Genomic DNA, 22,379 nt, shown 5'->3' with positions numbered 1-22,379 from the left:
GGCCCGAAGTGTCCATCAGTTGTACCCTTCGAAATCCTTCATTCCGAAGGGCCTTTTGAAGTGACCAGTTATGAGCACTTCGGTTTGGAATGACCCTTCAATATGGCGACCATGATTGTTTTGACTCCAAAGTGCCCTTCGGAGGGCGATATATCCCATTTGGAACGCACTACAAAATTTAAAGTGTATCAATGGCTCATATTGGGGTTACTAGAGAAACTTTTCGAGGATCTGAAAGAACTAAGAGTATATTTTTTATCAATCAATCATCGATTTTTGATTTTGATTGATATATTTTTTAGAAACTAAAAGGGTGTTGTACCTTGGGGGCTTTTGCACCATAGATATATATAACTAGATGTCGCATTGGAGTGCTCCAGACAGTAGATGTTTCCGCCATGTTGGAACGGTCCACTTGTCCCAAATGCAGGCAGCGAGGATGAAGGGGTTAAACAATAGACTTAATAACAGGATGAGACAAAGAAACAACCCACGAGGGGGCGACAAGACATGGGCGAACTACGATACAAAAACTGAAACAAAACACTTCCGTCGGTGGGGCAAAAACACACTAAATACAACACGACACAACGTCTTAACATAGAAGGGAAAACACAACGGGCGATAAAGCAGAGCCTATACACAATACCTCAACGTTTACCGATACACGTAACCACAAGTAACATCCGTAACGAACCAACACAAGACAATGAAACATGAGGGCATTTAAAGGGAACACAAACGAGGGATAACAACACAGGGCAGGTGGAAAACATTAGACACGGCAGGAAAGCATTACATGAAATGAGAAGGGCGGGGCCAATGACAAGACATGAGAAAGCACATGAGATTTAAAACGTAAACAACTCATGGCTTTCTCACATAAAACCTAAGGGCTCCGTCCCGATCCTGCCGCACGACTAGAAATACAGAACCAAGAAGGCAGGACCGTGACACCATGACTCAGAGTTTGCTAAAATGCTAAAGCACTGTGCAGCCAAGGCTGTGTAAACCACAGGGACTTAAATTCAATAAAAATGGGATACCCTTTCTTTGCTGTCATGTGTAAGTTAAGCAAATATAATGTTTGCGTTTAAACAACAGTAAATACATTTTCATAAAAATACACGTGTGTAACTAAAGTTGCAAACACACAGTTAGCTTGTTCTTAAATATAAATGGACTGGCTTTCAGGGTTGCCAGATCTCTGTAACAAAATAATATCCAACACGGATAGGTTGGGTCTTCCTCCCCGGTGGGGAGCGCCTGCAGGTTCACCACCTGGTCTCTCAAGAGAGTGGTGGGAACCTTGGGCACGTAGCCGGGGCGGGGTCTCAAGATAACGTGAGAATCCCGGCCCCGAGTTCTAGGCAATCTGTGGACACGGAGGGTGCTTGTAGATCCCCTACCCTCTTGGAGGTGAGCGCCATGCGGAAAACCGTCTTTATCAAGACTGAGAAAGAGCAGCAATCCCGAGAGGCTCGAAGGGGGCGGGGAAAGGTGGTCACCATCTCGCGCCCCTTAGGAACCTAATGACCAGGCCGTGCTGTCCCAGAGGCTACCCAGCACTTGGGTCATGATGAGCGGCTGTAGCGGCTACATACATTCCCAGTGTGGAGGGGGAGAGGTTACTCCCCCGCTCTCTTGAGGACGGGACAGCTCGTACCCGACCGAGCAACTCCGTGGGTCTTCTCGGTGAGAAGAGCACCAGGACGAGAAGAGGCGCCACCTATGGGCATATAGCCGCCCAGTGGCCGAAGCCCTAGCCTGAGTGACGTCCCAACCGGACCGGGGGTGGGTCACTCAGGATCTCCTCGTCCCGTCCAGACATGGAGACCAGGTTTTGCCTGGGATGCCGTAACGTGCCCCTTCCCCTGGGGAAGCTGTCCGCCAGGGGGAGCGGCCAGGGGGGAGTTGTTGTCAGAGCCTCAGCTCCGAGAACCAAGTCCTGGTTAGGCCAAAGGGGCGTAACTAGTACCACTTGATGCTCCTCTTCCCTGGCCTTGCACAGGACCTGTGCAATGAGGCTCACTGGGGGGAAGCGTACTTCCGCTTGTCCCGCGGCCAGCTGTGCGCAAGGGCATCCGTGCCGAGGGTACCTCGGACAGGGAGTACCAAAGCGGACAATGGGTGGAGTCCGGGGAGGCAACAGGACCACCTGTGCCTGGCCGAACTCCCCCAAATGAGCCGGCTGCGCGGGGAGGGAGTCGCCACTCTCCGCGAGGCGTCGACTGACGAGAGAGCGCATCGGCTGTCTGGTTCAGGACGCCTGGGATGTGTGTGGCTCGCAGGGAGCTGATCACCTGCTGACTCCAGAGGAGGAGGCGTCGGGCGAGTCATGTTAGCTGCTGTGAGTGAAAGAATACGCCACAGCAGCTGTGCTGTCCGACCGGACCAGCACGTGCTTCCCTGCACGAGAGGTAGTAGCCTCCTCAATGCAAGTAGCACAACCAACAACTCTAGGCAGTTGAAATGCCAACGCAGGCGGGGGCCCGTCCACCGCCCCGACACTGCTTGCCCGTTGCACACGGCACCCCAACCTTGCAGGGAGGCATCCCAAAGGGGACCCCTGTCCGCAAGAAGGTCATGGAGACCAGGGGGTTAGGGTGTGTCGGCAGAAAAGCGTGTGACCATACGCCTGCTGCCGGTGTGCCACGCTCTCCAAGGAACTTGACTCTGTAGCCAGTGTTGGAGCGGTCGTATGTGCATCGACCCGAGGGGGACCACCCCCGCCGAGGATGCCATGTATCCCAGGAGCCTCTGAAATTGTTTCAGGGGGACCGCTGACTGCCTGAAAGCTTCAGGCAGTTCAACACTGATCGGGCGCGCTCTGTAGTCAGTCGCACTGCCTCTGGGAGGCCGCGTGGGTGCGGGCTTCCTCGTCGCGGGTCTCGCGCCCCCCGCGGGGGGTGAGCGGGGCCGCTCATGAGGACAGAGTCGAGTTCCATACCGAGAAAGAGGACGCTCTGCACCGGGGAGAGCTTGCTCTTCTCAGTTGACCTGTAGCCCCACCGATCTAGGTGCCGGAGCACCAGGTCCCTGTGTGTACACAACAGATCTCGAGAGTGCGCCAAACTGAGCCAGTCGTCGAGATAGTTTAGTACCCGCACACCTCCTTCCCTAAGGGGAAGGAGGGCGGCTTCCACGACCTTCGTAAAGACTCGTGGAGACAGGGACAGACCGAAGGGGAGGACCCTGTACTGATATGCCCGTCCCTCGAACACGAACCGTCGGAACGGCCGATGTCGAGGGAGGATCGAGACATGAAGTACGCGTCCTTCAGGTCGATTGCCATGAACCAGTCCTGACACCTGACGGACGTCAGGATGCGCTTCTGCGTGATCAACCTGAAAGGCAGCTATTGTGTAGGTGCCTGTTCAGAACACACAGACCCAAGATAGGGCGCAACCCCCCGCCTTTCTTGGGGACAATGAAGTACAGGCTGTAAAACCCGTTGAACATCTCGGCTGGTGAGACGGGCTCGATCACTCCCTTCACCAGAAGGGTGGCGACCTCGGCCCGAAGTACGGGAACATCCTAGCCTCTGACTGAGGTATATCGGATGCCCTGAAACTTGGCGGGCGTGAGGCGACTGGATCGCGTAGCCGAGACGGATCGTCTTCCCTAGCCAGCCTGACAGCCTGGGAAGCCGGACAGGCTCCCAGAAATGAGACGGGGACTAAAGGTACGATCTTTTTCATCGTCCCCCCGGGGGGTGGTTCGATGGCTAGCAGTACGGATTCCTTGCCGGGGGAGGTCCCCCGGGGAGGAGATCGGCTCTGCTGTTTTTCCTGCCTGGCGACTGCGCAGCTCAACGCACTGTCTGACTGAGAGTGCTGAGGGCTGGTGTTTATACTCGACATTGCGCTTCGCCATGACGCAACGTCGAGTTTGCCGTTCACCGTCGAGCAGAGGGTGAGAGCGGCTGTGGTAACCCAGAGAGAGAGAGGAAACTCTCCTTTTTTGAGAGTAAGTGGGCGCTAGCCCCCCGGAGGGGGCCAGCAGATGGAGAGACGGGGCAGGATCCGTCCCTATCCGACTTCCCAGCGATGTGGCTGGGGTCGGGCCCAATGGTAGCCTCGATCCCCCTGAGGTCTTCCCATGAGGGCCGCTTCGCCGTGGCTGCTGATGTGGCGATGGTCTCCTCTTCGCTGTCTCCTCCAGGGGGGGCCGCCTGAGGGGGGGGGCGCCAGAGCTGGAGGGCGTCGAAGAGGACCAGGGCTGCTGGGAAGCAGGCAGTGCACGGGACTCGACGGCTGAGGCGGCCGAGTCGCGGCACGGAGGACTGCTTCTTTACTGTCGAGAACCCTCCGGGGGAGGCAGCGTGCGGGTCTCGCCCCCCCGACGGGCGGGGGGTGAGCGGGGCCGCTGCGACTCGACAGTAACACCAACCAGCCCCCCCTTGCGAGACGGGTGCGTCGAGAAAGCGGACCTTCTCAGCGTTACTCATCTGCGCAAGGATCGGCCAGAGGAGTTTCTCATGGACCACAAGTGTGGACATCGTCCGACCCAGGGCCCGCGTGGTCACCTTGGTCGCCCGTAGAGCGAGGTCGGTGGCGGCGCGGAGTTCCTGCATACGCGCTGGGTCGGTCTTACCCTCGTGGAGCTCTCTCAACGCCGAGATGCCGAGACCCCACATGCTTTGGACAGGAGTCTAGGTCGAGCCCCCCCCCAGGTGGCCGCCTCCTACGGGCACGTGCACCGTGGCGGCATACTCCACCTGGGGGACAACGACGTATCCTCCAGCTGTCTCAACCTCGAGGGAAGAGAGGGTGACGGAACTTTGTTTGACGTGAAACGTGCCGGAAAGGGGCGTTCCAGGTCTTACTAAGTTCCTCATGCACTTCCGGTAAACACGGCACTGGGGGCGGGCGCGGCTTGGAGCCGCGCTCAAACCCGAGGCGCCATGTAGCCAGCCGCGAGCGCCGGGAGAGGCAGTGCGGGCACTGCAACCCAACACTCACGGCGGCCCGGGAAAGCATGGCTGACATTTCGACGTCCGCTTCTTCCTGGGCTCGACCCCCCGAGGGAGGGAGCCCGAGGAATCGTCGGAGTCGGATGGCAGTACGTCACCCCCCGATGCTGCAAGAGACCTCTCATCATCACGCATCGTGTCCGAATACGTGATTGAGGAATAAGACGGCGGACCGTTTTTTTTGGGGAACGGTCAGACGAGCGAAACGAGGTGTGAACGGTCCGTGAGCCGTGGCTGGCGGATTATCGCTCACAGTAATCCTCATATCACCCTCGCTGCTTGCCATAGCGGACGGCAGGGCCGTAGTCCTGCCGCCACGGAACGGGGAGCAAACGAGGTGGTGGCTGAGTCCCGTGGGAACACAGCCACCTGTGACGCAACGTCTGAATCGTCACCACCCGCAGTGCGGGCAGGACGTATCCACAACGTCTGCCCCAGCGTACTGGAAGCAGGCATTGTGTCCGTCCCCCTCCTCGATGAGTGTGTTGCACCCATGAGAACAGCGGGACAAGCCACGCTGGAGAAATTTGCTCTTTTAGAAAAGGAAATTTGCTCGAACACCTCCGGAACTGCCGAGACGCCCAGGGGAGAGTCACTGCAGGAAGGGACCGTCCGCTGTCCACGTCGTAGATTCCAGCAGAAAAATGATCACCAAAGATCGTAGAGAAGCTCATCAGATGCGTAGGCTCTGAAGGACAAAAGGTGAATGAATGAGCACGCCGGCTTCCCTCTTATACCCGGACATCCGGGGAGGAGCCCGGCATGCAAATTTCATTCGCCAATTTTCATTGGCCTTTTCTAAATACTCAGAAGATGATAGGTTCTCAAGACAAACCCCATTCTGTCGGTTCGACACAACGTCGAGAGACCGACAGAAAGGGAACTGTAAATTTGGCAACACTAGTTCACAAACCGTCTCTTACCGTTCCAATATGGCAGACGACCTACATGTAGCGGCCCATACAAACAGCTGCTAATGCAGCATCTAGTTAAAAATATCTATGTTTTGGACTGTATAGGAATCTGTAATATGAACAAGCCACCAGGGTGCTACATCAACAACTAAAAAGTTTTCAAACTTTATTGTCAGCTGAAACCTTATTTTTATACTTGAAGTACCCCCTGAGGTTTTACGTAACATTTATTGTAGTTGTATTTCACAAAATTGTTATTGTTAAACCTGTAACATTTTTTTGCAATTTAACTTTTTTCAAAGTAATGGAAACAACTTGTATGTACAATGATAGGCAGACAGTATCCCAACTCACGAACCCCCTGCAATTCCCTCGCGAACTACCAGTGGTTTGTAAACCCCATTTGGGAAACCCTGCCCTACGGTCATTCCTGGTCCCATTCACACTGGCAGCACTCTAGGACCTCTGAAGTAACATAAGACATCCGACAGCGTTGTCATTTATGCACTGCATTCAATCAAATCTCCTACGAAAACTTGCAGGCCACATATCATAGAGGCTGCAGAACCCAACACTGCATAAAAAATGACAGGGAAATGCTATTACCATTAGCTTTCTGTATGTTCATGTCTTGGAATTCCTGTGGGTATGAACACAACAAAAAGCGGGTACTTCCAATAGTTATAGGAACTATGAAACCCCCATATGTGGCATCTGGAAACCCCCAAATGGTGCCTTGAGAATCTTTCATTTCATATGTCGTACATTGTCACAGATAATGTAATTCCTCTGTGTTAGAGATAACTCTTGCATTTGATTAACTTTTGAAAAGCCCTTTTGAAATCCTCATTAAAGATGGTGTAAATCAGTGGGTTGATGAGGGAGTTAAGATAACCCAACCAAGTAAGAAAGTTAGACATCTCAGCAGAGGGGTTGCAGGAGGTACAGATGTTAACAATCACCTCATGGATAAAGAACGGCAGCCAGCAGATAACAAATGCCCCTAGAATAAGCCCCAGGGTGGTTGCCGCCTTCTTCTCACGAGTGCTTGAGATGCGATGTCTTCTGACAGACCTGTCTCTACAAGACTGAGACTCTGGGCTTTTCACAGCGATGCGCACTCTGTCACATTCGGTGGAGGGTTCAGACACCGATTTCTCAGGGGGGCTCATGGTGTCGGGAATCGTAGGCTCCCTGTCGCTGCACTTTGGTAGCATGTGTCCATTCATCTCTGAGTTGTTGAGGCAGCTGGCCCCTCTCCTGTGATAAAGCGTCTTTGCTGCTTGGTAAATCTTATAGTAGAGAATGAGAATGAGAATCAGAGGAATGTAAAAAGCCCCAAATGTTGAGTAAATTGTAAAGGCAATGTGTTCGTGCTTAATGATGCACTCGTTTTCTGATTTTGTTTTATAGTGTCTCCAGAGCAGTGGAGGAAGTGAGACAACTACAGAGAGGAGCCACACCATGATGATCATGACAGCGGCCCGTAGAGATGTCCTTTTCCTGGAGTACTCCACAGCATTTGTGATGGAATGGTAGCGGTCCACAGCGATAGCTGCCAGATGCAGTATGGAGCATGTGCAGCAGATTATGTCTACGCTCAACCAGACATTGCACATTACTTGACCCATGATCCATGTCTCCTTCATGATGTAGACTATGCTGAAGGGCATAACTAATATGGCCACCAAAAGGTCAGTCACAGCCAGAGAGCAGATTAGATAGTTGGCGGGATGGTGTAGCTTGCGCGTGACAATGATCGCTGTGATGACCAAGCAGTTCATCGCAGTGGTCAGCACAGCCAACAGAGAAAGAGTGAGGGAGAGGAGAATCAGACCCCATCTGCTTTTACTGGGCTCGTCTGTAGGTACTGGTCCATATGTGTGGTTTGAATCCATGCCTAGGACAGAATAGAACAGTCTGAAGCAGCCAGATATAAGGAAGCAAAGTTGATTCATTTGCTGATCTGTATTCAGTGATTATTATAGTGTTTTCAATATTAAGGACTTGAACTCTTTTCACTAGTGTGCTTGATCTACTGGAATTTCATGCATGACTGTTCATACCTGTATAAGTGCTGCTTATTCATCTGATGGCTTCTGTCTGTGTACATTAAAGGAGCTGTAGGTCATCACAACAAGGAGCTCAGTGATCTTGACTGCAGGAACATTCTATCACTTGCCACAAAGCATCTAAAAGGGACGAAGAGCAAAAAACGTCTTGGTTACGTTTGTAACCTCGGTTCCCTGATGGAGGGAACGAGACGTTGTGTCGAACCAACAGATGGGGTTCGTCCCTGAGAACCAATCGTTTCCGACTACTTAGAAAAGGCCAATGAAAATTGGCAAATGAAATATGCATGCCGGACTCCGCCCCGGACATCCGGGTATAAAAGGGAGACGGCGTGCATCATTCATTCACCTTAGTTCTGAGGAGCCTGTGACCTCTCACGACTGCTGCAGAGGACAGCACGTGTTGTGGCAAGAGGACACAACGTCTCGTTCCCTCCATCAGGGAACCGAGGTTACAAACGTAACCGAGACGTTCCCTTTCTGTCGGTCTCTCGACGTTGTGTCGAACCGACAGATGGGGTTCCAATGGAAAACGCCATAACACTGTGCCCTGTCACAATCTCAACGAAGCGACGGTGACTGGCCTGGGCGTGTCAGCCGTGAACGCTACCGCAAAATTGTAACCTACCAGTGGGTAGGTAGGGGGTCCCAGAGCTTTCTTGAAAGGTGGGAAGGCCCCTACCTTCGGCCTCACAGGCGGCGGCCTTGTTGCTCTAACAGCGAGAAGCCGCCCGGAACCGTAAGGCACTGGGTAAGCGCTACTTCCTCAAGTGGGGGATGCGCTGCAGAGACCACTTCCTACCGCAGGGAGGAGAATAGTGGAGATACCACATGGTCTCACCGAAGGGGAAGAACTCATGGGAAGAAGTGCGGCTGAAGAGAAAACTGCGAGGTGGAGGTCCACCCGGGGAGGTCATGGGTTACCAAGGTGGGAACCAGCATGAGGATACATCAGACGGAACCGCGCTACTGGGGAGTTGCAACGTCTGGTAGCACTAGGTCCGGTTAGAGCTATGCAGCGAATAACTCAGGTGATACCCGGCCTAAGGGGCAGGGCTGCTCTGCCCAGCCCGCCCCAGGGGGTGCTTGCTTAGTGATGGATGGAGTGCCTGTTCTTCGCCCAGTGGGGAAAGAATGGAGGCTAAATCGGTATACTGACCCACTCGAGAGAGGGGGAAAAGAACCGAACAGGCGTACACCCTACCAGTTGCCGGTCCTACATGTGGCCATGCAGGACGCGGGCTGACACCGGCTCTACGCGGAGGTTGTAAAACCTCGCGAAGGTGTTGGGTGTAGCCCAACCCGCAGCTCTGCAAATGTCTGCGAGAGAGGCCCCCCGTGCCAAGGCCCAAGAGGAGGCAACACCCCGGGTGGAGTGGGCCCTCACTCGATCGCACCCTTCGCCAGAAGGGTGGCGACCTCGCTCCGTAGTACGGGAGCATCCCGGCCTCTGACCGAGGTGACGAGGATGCCCCAAAACTTGGGCGGGTTTCTGGCGAACTGGATCGCGTAGCCGAGACGGATCGTCCTTCTCAGCCACCGTGACAGTGTGGGAAGCTCGAGCCAAGCTCCCAGTGACCGTGACAGGGGGACTAAGGGAACGATCTGCTTCATCGACCCCCCGGGGGGTGGTTCGATGGCTGGCAGTGCGGGTCTCTCGCCGGGGAGCCCCCGGGAAGAAGACTGGCTCTGCTGGTTTGCCTGCCTGGCGATGCAGGTCCCCGCACCATCGATTTGAGAGTGCTGAGGGCTGCAAAATACATTCAATGTTGCGCCTCGCCAAGACGCAATGTCGAGTGGCCGAACACCATCTGACAGAGGGTGAGAGCGGCTGTGAAGAACACCCAGGGAGATAGGAAACTCTTTTTGTGAAAAAGTGGGCACTAGGCCCCCGTGGGCAGGAACGGGGCAGGAACCGTCCCGGATCGACCGTCCAGCGATGTCATGGCTGAATACGGGCCCGATGGTATTAACCTCCCTGGGGTCTTCCCATCAGGAACGCTTCTTCCTCGAAGGTTGTTGATGGGGTGGTGGTCTCCCCTTCGACGCCCTCTTCCGGGGTGCCGCCTAGGTAGGGAGCGCTGGAACCGGAGCTGGCTTCGAAGGGGGCCGGGGCTGCTGGGAAGCTGGCCGCACGGGAACTCGAAGGCCTACGGGCGGCCGAGTCTCGGCGGGGAAGAATATGGCTAATCGCCTCCGTCTGCTTCTTCACCGTCGAGAACTGCTGAGCGAAGTCCTCGACAGTGTCACCAAACAGCCCACCCTGCGCAATGGGCGCGTCGAGAAAGCGGACTTTCTCGGCGTCGCTCATCTGCGCAAGGTTGAGCCAGAGATGCCTCTCCTGGACCACCATGGTGGACATCGCCCGACCCAGGGCCCGCGCGGTCACCTTGGTCGCCCTTAGAGCGAGGTCGGTGGCAGTGCGGAGTTCCTGCATTAACCCCGGGTCGATCTTACCCTCGTGGAGCTCTTTCAACGCCTTGGCCTGATGGACCTGCAGGATGGCCATGGCGTGGAGAGAGGAGGCAGCTTGGCCCGCGGCAGTGTAGGCCTTCGACACCAGCGATGCCGAAGTCCTACACGCCTTGGACGGGAGTTTCGGTCGACCTCTCCAGGTGGACGCCACCTGCGGGCACAGGTGCACCGCGACTGCACGTTCTACCTGGGGCACGTCGACGTAACCCCTAGCCGCCCCACCATCGATGGAAGAGAGAGCGACGGAACCGGTTTGACGTGTACGCGCCGACAAGGGGGCGTTCCACGTCTTCGCCAGTTCCTCATGCACCTCCGGGAAAAATGGAACCGGGGTTGGGCGCGGCTTGGAGTCGCGCTCAGAGCCCAAGAACCACGTATCCAACCGTGAGCGCTGGGGGAGAGGCACCGGAGTACACTCTAACCCAATGCACACGGCGGCCCGGGAAAGCATGGCTGACATCTCGACATCCGCCTCCTCCTGAGCTCGTCCCCCCCTAGGGGGGAGCTGCAGAGAGTCGTCGGGATCGGATGCCAGTAATTCGCTCTCCGATGCTGCGATGGACATCTCATCCTCATCACGCATCGTGTCCAACTGCGTGAAGGAGGACGCTGACGGTGTGGCACCGCCAGCTAGGGAACAATGAGGCGAGCGAGACGGGGTGCGAGCGGTCCGGGAGCACTTGGCTGACGGATTAGCGCTCGCAGAAATCCCCATATCACCCTCGCCGCTCGCCTTGGTGAACGGAATGGCCTTAGCCATCCTCGTCACAGCCCGGGAAGCATGCGAGGTGGTGGCTGATTCTCGGGAGAAAACAGCCACCCATGACCGCAACGTCTCTATGACCATCTGCCCGCAGTGCGGGCAAGATGAGTCCACGAAGGCTGTCTCAGCGTGTTGGACCCCCAAACACCTGACACAGACATCGTGCTTGTCCCCATCCTCGATGAGGACACCGTACCCAAGAGAACAGCGGGACATGCCACGCTGGAGAAATTAGCTGTTTTAGAATGCAGACGGTGAGTCACCGTCTGCAGGCTCGAACACCTCTGGAACCGCCGAGACGCCCAGGGGAAGTCGCTGCAGGAAGGGACAGTCCGCTGCACCACGTCGTAGAACCGGCAATGTGAAGCTTTTGCTAAGCAGCAAGAGAAGGTCTTCATAACCGAAGGCTCCGAAGAACAAAAGGTGAATGAATGATGCACGCCGTCTCCCTTTTATACCCGGATGTCTGGGGCGGAGTCCGGCATGCAAATTTAATTTGCCAATTTTCATTGGCCTTTTCTAAGTAGTCGGAAACGATTGGTTCTCAGGGACGAACCCCATCTGTCGGTTCGACACAACGTCGAGAGACCGACAGAAAGGGAACTGTTATTACTGTATATTAAAAGAAATTTGTAGTTCTTCCTGTGCAGATTGCCCTTGCAGGCGCAGAAATGGCTTATGCACCATTGAGGACATTGATACCAGAGGAATATACTGTAATTTTCTCAGATCTGAATCACTCTCTTTAAAATTAAATTGGAAAAGAGAGTGCCACTGTCTACACAAAAGAGCCCACAGGATACTTTGACTTATCTCGTTCTTTTCAGTATGATGACCAGCTGGTTCATTTTAATTACAGCTATTAGGTTTTCGTGTGTTTTCCTTGAACCTGTCCTGGGTCAGAATCTGCTGCTGTCATCTGGATGCAATAAATCACACCCATACAATGAGGCTAAATGTGTCAGTGAGTAATAAAAATTATTGTACTGAAGCACATTTTATGACATACTGCCAGACCTTGTCTACGTGTTTGCACTGGCTGAGAGAATACGGTTGTCATAGAGACTCATGAGGATGGGCTTTTTGAGGAGAAAGACTAAATAGCTCTACACGACAAAAATGTATTTGAAACACAACAAGCCCTTCTTCTGCGAGTTAGTGTAAAGGTTTTAATATATAAATCACACTTAACTATTGCAATATCAAATGGTGATTGAGACCATTATCATTTGATAACTCAAATTTATGTTATAATATAACAAACATTAGTTTTTTTGTCAAATAAAAAATATTTTAATAACAGAGGTATACTGATGAAGAAGTTCATAATTTCACTACTTTAACCTAGTGTTCTGTAGTCATTAGCATATTAATGTAAGTATTCATCAAATTTGCCGAATCAGACAGATGAGAAGTGAGTGTGAACAAATGACCCCATATGTGTGCAAGCAACTTATTATGACCAATAGTAGGACCAATTTAAAGTTAAGCACCCTCGTGCTGGCAAAAACGGTCTCTTCATGAAATGCTGTTCAGTCAAAATGTAGGCTGATTTATATATGTGAACTCTTTACGACCCTTACCCACAATGTTTTTCAATACAAAATCATCTTGTGCATTTATTCATTTGACAAACGTTTTGGATAAGTGACTTAGAGTGCTTGCATGTGTAGTGCATACAGTACTTTATACAATTTTAACTGGAAGCAATTGTCCTTTTTATGTGAACTATTTTAAATAAAGTGTCTCTTCATGGTGTTTCATTGTATTTAACAAATAAAACCGTTTCAATATATTTATGTAAAGGTTGCTTTGATATATTTGATATAAGAGCTTGTATAGTCCATATTACAATGCATTAAGCAATTAATTACAATGAATTAAAAGAATAATTATTGTATCAGCCATTTAATTTGTGGCGTTCAAATGTCATATCATGCTGATGCTTCAAATTTATCTATTAGTGTCATGCCAGAAGGACGGGAGTCAAGTGCAGGTTCACAAAAAGCTTTATTTGCAGACAACAGAATAATAGCAAAAATAGTCAACAGGGGAAATGGGCTCGAGCGCTCGGCTGGGGAAAAGACAAGGGAAAACACGAAAGTCTGGTTGAGGGCCGTAGGACCCAACTCACGGAGGGAGTCGCGAGAAGTGCAGTAACACAAGCCCCTGTGGAGGGAAACTGGTAAATCCGCTTGAACTACCCCGGAGGGAGAGTCTGGTAAATCCGCTTGAACAACCCCGGAGGAAGAATCTGGTAAATCCACTTGAACAACCCCGGAGGGAGAATCTGGTAAGTCCGCTTGAACAACCCCGGAAGGGGAATCTGGTAAATCCGCTTGAACAACCCCGGAGGAAGAATCTGGTAAATCCACTTGAACAACCCCGGAGGAAGAATCTGGTAAATCCACTTCAACAACCCCGGAGGGAGAATCTGGTAAGTCCACTTGAACAACCCCGGAAGGGGAATCTGGTAAATCCACTTGAGCAACCCCAGAGGAGATGGATCATCCAAGGGTGAAAATCCTTCGGTCGTATCCAGCAGGGATACCAAGGCCACCGGCGCAACGATCTGCGTGAGAATGGGACACCAAGCAGGGTGCAAAAGAGACTGGAGCCTAGACAGACAGTACAAGTTAGCCAAGAATCTAACTGGACAAGACAAGACTCGACTCGACAAGACTCGACTCGACTCGACTAGACTATTACAAGACCGGTAGTCAGAAGAGCTAGAAAATCTAACGGACTGACAAGGAACCTAGGAATTCTGGAAGAATAAGAAGGGAGAGAGGAGATTAGCGAGAGTGGAAACCGGTGGGGTGTGATTAGCAGAAGTAGAAACTGGTGTGCGGTGATGAGTGGATAACAAGGGGGAACGGGGCACCCAAAAGTAGAGACCGAGCACGTGTAGAACTGTCAAAAAAGGTATGTCCCATGTGCTCGGCGGGAAGAAACATAAACAAGACAAAAATAAGCAGGTGCTCAGACCCGGGACCTGACAATTAGCACCAGACATCAGGGTCCCAACAAAGAGATGTTGATTCTAGCAGCTAATGAAGTGATTTAACGTAATGATACATAGCCAAGTTGTTATATTGATCAGACTTCCCTGATGAGAAAAAGGTTTTAGACTGAGACTAAGGAGCTAACTTTACTTTAGTATGATTAGTGTAGTTAGCCTGTCAGAACATCAGTTTCCTGTAGTATTTATGTCTATGGGTGATTGGCTGATAAATGTTCAAATAAGCAAAGATGGCAGCAAGCAGGTAGCATGCCAAACTTGTGATGAATGGGAATGCTAATGCATTACTTTGATATCAGGAGTATTATCTCATTCCAAATAGTGCATTTATCTGCTAGAATTTTTAAAAGAACACTGTAATAGATGTAAAGTTGTAATGTAAAAAAAAATGTAAAGTTATTGGGATATTACATATAATTGTGTATTTTTGTGTAAAGCCCATTTTTGTTTTAATTTGTATTCTTCAACCTATAGATTCCAACCAATTACAACTGTCTATTTTCCTCCTGTGCCTTTGTGTTCCTAACCTCAGTAGTTCTAGGTCTACAAAACAAACAGCATCTTTGAAAATTGTTACTTCAAAAAAAAAAAAGACGTCAACAGTTTATCCCTGAAATCCAGAGGTAGATCCAATTCAAGAGTCTGACTTGATGCAGCAAAACTAAAAACAAATTGGACTTCTTCCACAGTTATTCAAGGGTCTTGTCATGTTTATTCAGAAGGCATAATGAAGAAGAATATCACTGAGGAGCACTTGTCGTTTTCTTTGAAAAATGCACGAATCCCCTAGATAAGAGAATGTTAATTAAATAGCTTATAATTAAAATTCATAACCACAAAGGCATGGGAAATTAAAAAAACCCAACACCTAAAATTATTTTTAAAAGACTTTAATGTCTTGAAAGTACATACTAATATGCAAACTTGAAATTATGAATTTAATGTAACGCATACATTAGAATATTTAAAACAACGCTCTGCACTAATGTTCTGATCACTTATTTAGCTTAATACTGATTGTGCTATTTCCATCCTGTCCATCACTACTATGTAAAACAATTCATCTGCATTTATTAAATTCCATATTTATCAACTAAAACTAAAAAATCGAATGCAACCTTTGTATGAAAATATATATAAAGAGTTAATTTGCAAATGCAGATAACTCAGTTAAAAAAATCTTGATTTTTACTGTGTTATCATGTTTTTATTGTCTTGGTAGGCTGTTTAAAAAACAGTTAAAAAGAGTTACCTGTTTTTGCAAAGGTTTTTGCAAACCTGTTTTTCTTAATATATTTTTATGTCATTTATACTAAGAGCATTCAGAAATTAATTATATTACACTGAAGAAAGTAAATTTTTGTTTGAAGAGAAATGCAGAAAACAAAAGTACACGGAGAAAAATTTGTAAGCTATATTAAAATGTTTGCCAATAGCATAAAATGGTCCAATTTAATATTTAACTTTTCGCTATAGGCTGAACAAAAACAAATCATAACTAAAAATAACAATGAAAAATGTACAAACAGTGTCTGCATATTAAAATAAACAGGTAGCCTAATTTACATATTCAGCATTTGCTGACAAATACATTTATTAAATACCAGCTGTCAGATATACATTAACAAAAAGTATTGAGCATTTAGCAATGTTGCAGCCTACATCAATATTTATTAACATAAATAAAATATTTGAAATTCTTAAATGTTAATTATAAAATGGTGTACATGATGCCATGATACATCACGTTGGTGTCTAAAAAAGCTTTAATTGTGTTTCGGGTGATGTGTCTTTCACAGTACTAGGTCATAAAAAGACATTCCTGATGAGAGAGCTTAATACATGCTTCCTCCTCACAGCAGGTACTAATAAAAAATATAATGCTGTCACTTGTCAAAATGGAACCAGTGATGTCACCACAGCCATGGGTGATGAAATTTGACAGGATTGCAAATAATTACACAAAGCCTATGAATGATGGGCTGGAAATGAGTTCCAAATAGGCATAAAGAATTAAGAAAGTGAAAGTTGGCTGAAGGAGACTGGCATGCAGTCAATTGCTTGCTTGTTTTCTGCTTTCAAAAACAAACTATAGTGTTGTTTGATGGCGCTTATCTTTCAGTGAGGAGAGCACAGCATGCAACACTACAGCAAATCCATGTGGACTGTTAAAACAACAGTGTAAGATCTGCAGTGATGATAATAGAGTGTGTCTGAATCTTTTCTAATGTAAATGGTCATTATGACACTGACACTATGTTCTACAAGTAGGAAGATCCAAGCGCTCTGAGGACAAATGAGTCATTCTGCAGTTACAAATGCACCTGACACTATGAGATTGTAAAATGATAGCAATGTACATGCATAGAAATATACATTATTTTTGGAAAACAACATGTTTTTAAACACTATTTAACTGTAACTTGGCATAGTTTATACAGCATTAATTAATTATTCATATAATGTGAACCTGTTAAATAACATTCTCTCAGATAAAATGCACATTACTGCTTCGAAAACTTCATTTTCCAGTTACATTGTCTATAACAATAGAACAAAAAATGTTCCTCTAGCTCAATTGACAGAGCATTGTTAGCTAATAAAAGGTCATACACTGTAAAAATGTTCCCGGTAAATTTACAGTAAAGTACTGGCAGCAGTGGTTCCAGCCATTTACTGTAATTTTACAGGTTTGTAACCGTTTTTTTTTTTTCATTTTACAGTTGTGCTGTAATTCCACAGTAATTCCAAGTACTGGCAGCTATTTACCGCAATTGTACAGTTTTCTGTTTTACGGCTGTACTGTAATTTCACAGTAAAGTACTGGCAGCAGTGGCTCCAGCCATTTACTGTAATTTTACAGGTTTGGAGCTGTTTTTCATTTTACAGTTGTGCTGTAATTCCACAGTGAAGCACTGGCAGCGATTTACCGTAATTGTAGTTCCCTTTCTGTCGGTCTCTCGACGTTGTGTCGAGCCGACAGATTGGGTTCGTCCCTGAGAACTAATCGCATCCGACTTCTTAGAAAAGGCCATGAAATTGGCGAATGAAATTTGCATGCCGGACTCCGTCCCCGGATATCCGGGTATAAAAGGGAGACGGCGTGCCTCATTCATTCACCTTTTGTTCTTCGGAGCCTTCGCTCATGATCAAAAGACTTCGCTACAAGATAGCAACTACAAGACTGCCGGATTCTGCGACGTGGTGCAGCAGAATGTCCCTTCCTGTGGCGACTTCCCCTGGGCGTCTCGGCGGTTCCAGAAGTGTTCAAGTTTTTTCTCTAAAAGAGCAAATTTCTCCAGCGTGGCATGTCCCGTTGTTCTCGTGGGAGCAACACACTCATCGAGGAGGGAGGAGGGGGACGGACACGAGGTCTGCTTCCAGTACGCTGGGCAGGGGCGGTTCTAGGGGGGAGCAGAGGGGGCCAGTGCCCCTGTGTCAGCACACTTGGCACCCCACTGGCCCCCCTAAATCTGGAATCGTTTCTGGAATTTTTTACCACAACCGAGCAATTTCGGGTGCAATGCGCAGTTTGTCCTGGGAGTGGCAGTAATGATGCTTGTGTGCCGAAAGGAAGATTATGCAAGCAAGACGCTATGTGCCTTCAGCAAGATTACGTCTACATCATACAGGTAATGGAAATATTTTGTAAAAATATAACGAAAATGCATATCATTACACATCATATTAAAACACTGACCTATATTTTCTGGTGTTGCGCATGTTAAATCTACATATAAAGCAGTCGTGACTCGTGCCTATACAAAGAATCAGCTGCTGCCAGAGAACGTGTAACACACTAAAGAAATTTTATTTGTTAATGGAATGAGATCAAATGCAACTTACATTTATTGGGGTGAATGTTTGATAAAATGCACTTTTGCCTTATAATTAAAATAAATGGTCATTCATTCCCAAGGAGTTAGAGTTCTAGTAATCAATACAGTTTATTCTATACTGTCCTGTATATTACTTGTGATGTATTTGAGAGTCGAGCTTTAGGTTTCATTTACACATTTTCATAATTTTCCACTTGCAGTTAAAATGAAGAGAAAAATTCTAAGGACATAATGCCCTCTTTAATAAGAAAACTAAAGATAATAGTCAGTCAAGGCTGGAGAAAGAAGATACTTCTGAAAAAGAGTCAGAAATGCACAAAAGCTTAGAGAATGAAGAAAGTCCAATAGAACAGAGGACCCATCAGCAAGGTGATTTAGTTTTTCATCCATCACTAAGCAAGCACCCCCTGGGGTGGGCTGGGCAGAGCAGCCCTGCTCCTTAGGCCGGGTATCACCTGAGTTATTCGCTGCATAGCTCTAACCGGACCTAGTGCTACCAGACGTTGCAACTCCCCAGTAGGGCGGTTCCGTCTGATGTATCCTCATGCTGGTTCCCACCTTGGTAACCCATGACCTCCCCAGGTGGACCTCCACCTCGCGGTTTTCTCTTCAGCCGCACTTCTTCTTATGAGTTCTTCCCCTTCGGTGAGACCATGTGGTATCTCCACTATTCTCCTCCCTGCGGTAGGAAGTGGTCTCTGCAGCAGGAAGTGGTCTCTGCAGCGCATCCCCCACTTGAGGAAGTAGCGCTTACCCAGTGCCTTACGGTTCCGGGCGGCTTCTCGCTGTTAGAGAAACAAGGCCGCCGCCTGTGAGGCCAAAGGTAGGGGCATTCCCACCTTTCAAGGAAGCTCTGGGACCCCCTACCTACCCACTGGTAGGTTACAATTTCGCGGTAGCGTTCACGGCTGACACGCCCAGGCCAGTCACCGTCGCTTCGTTGAGATTGTGACAGGGCACAGTGTTATGGCGTTTTCCATTGGAACCCCATCTGTCGGTTCGACACAACGTCTCGTTCCCTCCATCAGGGAACCGAGGTTACAAACGTAACCGAGACGTTACATCCGTAACCAAGACGTTTTCGGTTTTACGGCTGTATTGTAATTTCACAGTAATGGCTATGTTATTTTATATTTACTCTACTGCCCTGATAGCACATAAATACCTTATTTCTCACAGAAATGGGCCATAGTGCCACCACAACTGTCTAACTCACACACAACTGGCCCAACATATAATAATATATTGAATAATTGGAAAAAACACAGAAACCAAGTAAATGCAAGTATTGTGTTTAATTGATGCCAACAATAAAATCTACTCAAATGCAACAAAAACAAAGTCACACAAAACAACAGAAACATAAAAATACAATGGAAACTATGCAACAAATAACGTCAAACAATAAACTAAAAGCAACACATACTGTAAATAGTAACACAATACAAAAAACACAGCAACAATAAACTAAGCACTAAATTCATATATTAACGATTAAATTAAAACAATGTAAAAGATTTTGTGCATAACACATTTAATAACAGAAACCAATAAATGAACTGAATGAATAAACAAGAGAAATTAAAGACAAAAAGTATGTTTACAGATGTGCAAATATGTATTAGACAAATAAGTTACAAACAACACTGTAAAATATGAAAACAGTTAGATGAAACCCAAGTTTAGTAACTTTTTTGACCTCAAGCTCAGTCATCTGTGCACATGAAGGACTTCTTACTGCCTCTAGAATAAAAGCATACAAATACGGAGTTAAAAATATGGTTAAATAAAATGCATAATAATTAGAGACATTTCACACTACAATACACCATCAGGCCTAAACTGTGTCTTCGCATCCACTCCACCAAATAATCCAAGATCAGTCTTACTTTGTTTTCCATTTTGGTGGCCTCAGGGAGTCTGTCTTTGACTGGAGATGAATCTGCTGTTTAACAAGATGCGCTGCTGTCCTGTTCTTTTTTTTTCATTTTACTCTGTCAAAGACATAATTTCAAAAATCAAAACACATACACATAGCTTTTAAATGAAATGTATTAAACAAACATCACTCTTTACCCAGATTGCAAGCACAACATCCACTTATTTAGTGCCAACAAAGCTAACAATGTTTTCTACAAACAAAACTCAAACATGGATAAACTTTCTTATAAAACAAAGGTAAAATAAAGGCAAACTCTGAAAATCGAGTGAGTAAAAGCATCCGTCTAACGTCAGGTACTCTTATACGAAGGCTTTTTGTTACATTTGTCTTTAACACACAATAACACAGCTTTATAAAATACCCGGCAGTCAAGAGACAAAGGTCAGTTCTGATGGACACAGAACATCCTCTGTCTCTGTCTCTTTGCGGGCTGAGAATTAATATATTTCAGACATCTTATTGACTCATAACGGCGCTTTTCGCGTCTTACTTCGCCCGAACGTTGCCGTTAAGTGAGGTTTGAATAAAAAAATTCTAGCACTTTTATCATAAAAATGATTGCATATGAACAAAAAAGCCAATCGAGTAGGCAGCAAAACCTGTTAGTTTAGATTTAAATAAAAGTTTCAACTTACCGAACTGTATTGCAGCTCATTGATCAAAACAAAGGACGCTTCTGTTCCGCGGTAGAATTTGAATTACGAACTTCCGGTTCTTCTAGTGAGAGGAAGCATTCTGTGAAATGAAGTCCTTTTCATAGGGCGCATTTAACGCTGTATTTGCAAATCGACTACAACTTCCAAGATGCATGGCAAACTACAACATCGTATCTGCAAAGACAGCAGGGCTGCGTTCAGCCCCGACAAAACGTTGCAAAACGTTTTTTAAACGGAAACGGTGGTGCGGTTGAACACCCTGTTGTGATGATGCAAGAGTTGAACTATGGCAGCTGAGAAGGCCATTCTTTGTGTTCTTTTTGAAGAATTTTCGGAGCCTGATGAAATCGGTATAAATACGTGTTGAATACTGCAAAATACATCTCTTCTAATATCTTCAATTGTTGCGTGTACCTGTTAAGTTTGTTTCTTTTTTCTTATATTGTCTTAGTCTATGAAGTTATCATTTCTACTGACCCCCCCCCGCCTGGTCTCTGTTTAGCGATCTAATTAATTGTTATCACTCTCACCTGTTTCACATTACCGGTCTCCTTATTTATGCCACTTTGTTCTCTCACTAGTCCTGGCGTTGTATTCTTTGCTCTGCAACCTGTTGGATTACGGTCTGTTTGTTTTGTTCCTTCTACCAGTTTCGCTGATACCAGTTTGCTGCTCTGGGAAGCCGGTTTGGACGTTTCTCTTTCCCTTTCGGCTGCTCCCGTTACCAGTTGGATTCGGTGCACTCTCGCCCTCTCTGGATTTTTGCTTATTTGTTTATTTTTGTGTTCTCGGGTCAGGAATACCCTGTCCTCCTGTGTTCTGGGTTGTTTACCCAGGTTTAAATAAATCTTTTTCTTTTGCCTTCATCTCCTGCATCTGAGTCCTTTGTACCGCCGTGACAGTACCGAGCTGCAGCAGACACATTTAAACGACTCATTGTGCGAGCTGTATCTTTAATACCGCGTGGGTTATATACTGTACATGTTGCTGCTGATTGGGCTGACATTGTTGACACACCCACCAAACAAGAGAAAACGTATCTCAAACCCTGTTGCACACCGTTGCAAACGGTTTCCAGGAAACGTTTCGTTCAACCCGGAAACCGTAGCAAAACGTTGCGCACCGGTTTGAGCTTGAACATGCCCCTGGCTTGCTCGATTTCATGAAGCGCTGCGAATACCACATCATTGATTAAAAAGCAGGCGGAGCGGTCGGCTCTCAATGCTCAAACTATACCATTCGGTGACAAAAAACACCAATACAAATAATATAAAAAAATCTACAATTGTTTTTAATGATATACATTTTTATATAATATAATATCATATAAATATTTGCCTTCTTAAAATTAGTTGTTGTATTCCTCATTTGATATAAATTGGTTTTTATGTGTCTGCTAAGGGTTTTCGTGATAGTAATAATAGTATCATATTGTAACAAAGTTCAATGTAGGGAAGGAAGGAGGCGGGAACCGGCGAACATTGTGGAAATATTATTCAGTTAGAAGTATGATTTAATTACCAATATAATCAATAAGTGTTTTCTTTCATTAAATCATTAAGCTGTGTGCTTTTATCTCATGTGCTTGCTATTTTACTCAGTGGAAAAAACTGTGATAAAAATAGAGTGTGTGTGACAAGCCGAGCGAAACCACAATGAGGAACAAACTCTATGCGTACGTGCAAGAAACAGAACAGCTCGCTCAGCACACACACACACAC

The 22,379-nt window shown here is 47.3% G+C and overlaps 2 protein-coding genes across 2 annotated transcripts in view; both read right to left on the bottom strand.

The window, feature by feature from the left end:
• LOC130555347 (uncharacterized) overlaps nt 1-22,379 on the bottom strand; it is a 130,606-nt gene that overhangs the window by 43,508 nt on the left and 64,719 nt on the right. The window lies entirely within an intron of this gene.
• The window catches only part of htr1fa (5-hydroxytryptamine (serotonin) receptor 1Fa), a 31,994-nt gene continuing 14,787 nt past the window's right edge, over nt 5,173-22,379 (bottom strand). Inside the window, exons 2-3 of the mRNA XM_057335461.1 lie at nt 7,956-8,081; nt 5,173-7,789 (exon numbers count right to left, since the gene is read on the bottom strand). Coding sequence (XP_057191444.1) covers nt 6,684-7,787 — 1,104 coding nt within the window. The 5' untranslated portion in view covers nt 7,788-7,789; nt 7,956-8,081 and the 3' untranslated portion in view covers nt 5,173-6,683. The remainder of the gene's footprint in view (nt 7,790-7,955; nt 8,082-22,379) is intronic.

This window comes from Triplophysa rosa, linkage group LG6, assembly GCF_024868665.1.
Source record: "Triplophysa rosa linkage group LG6, Trosa_1v2, whole genome shotgun sequence".
NCBI lineage: Eukaryota > Metazoa > Chordata > Actinopteri > Cypriniformes > Nemacheilidae > Triplophysa > Triplophysa rosa.
This window is presented reverse-complemented; position numbering and strand designations above follow the sequence as displayed.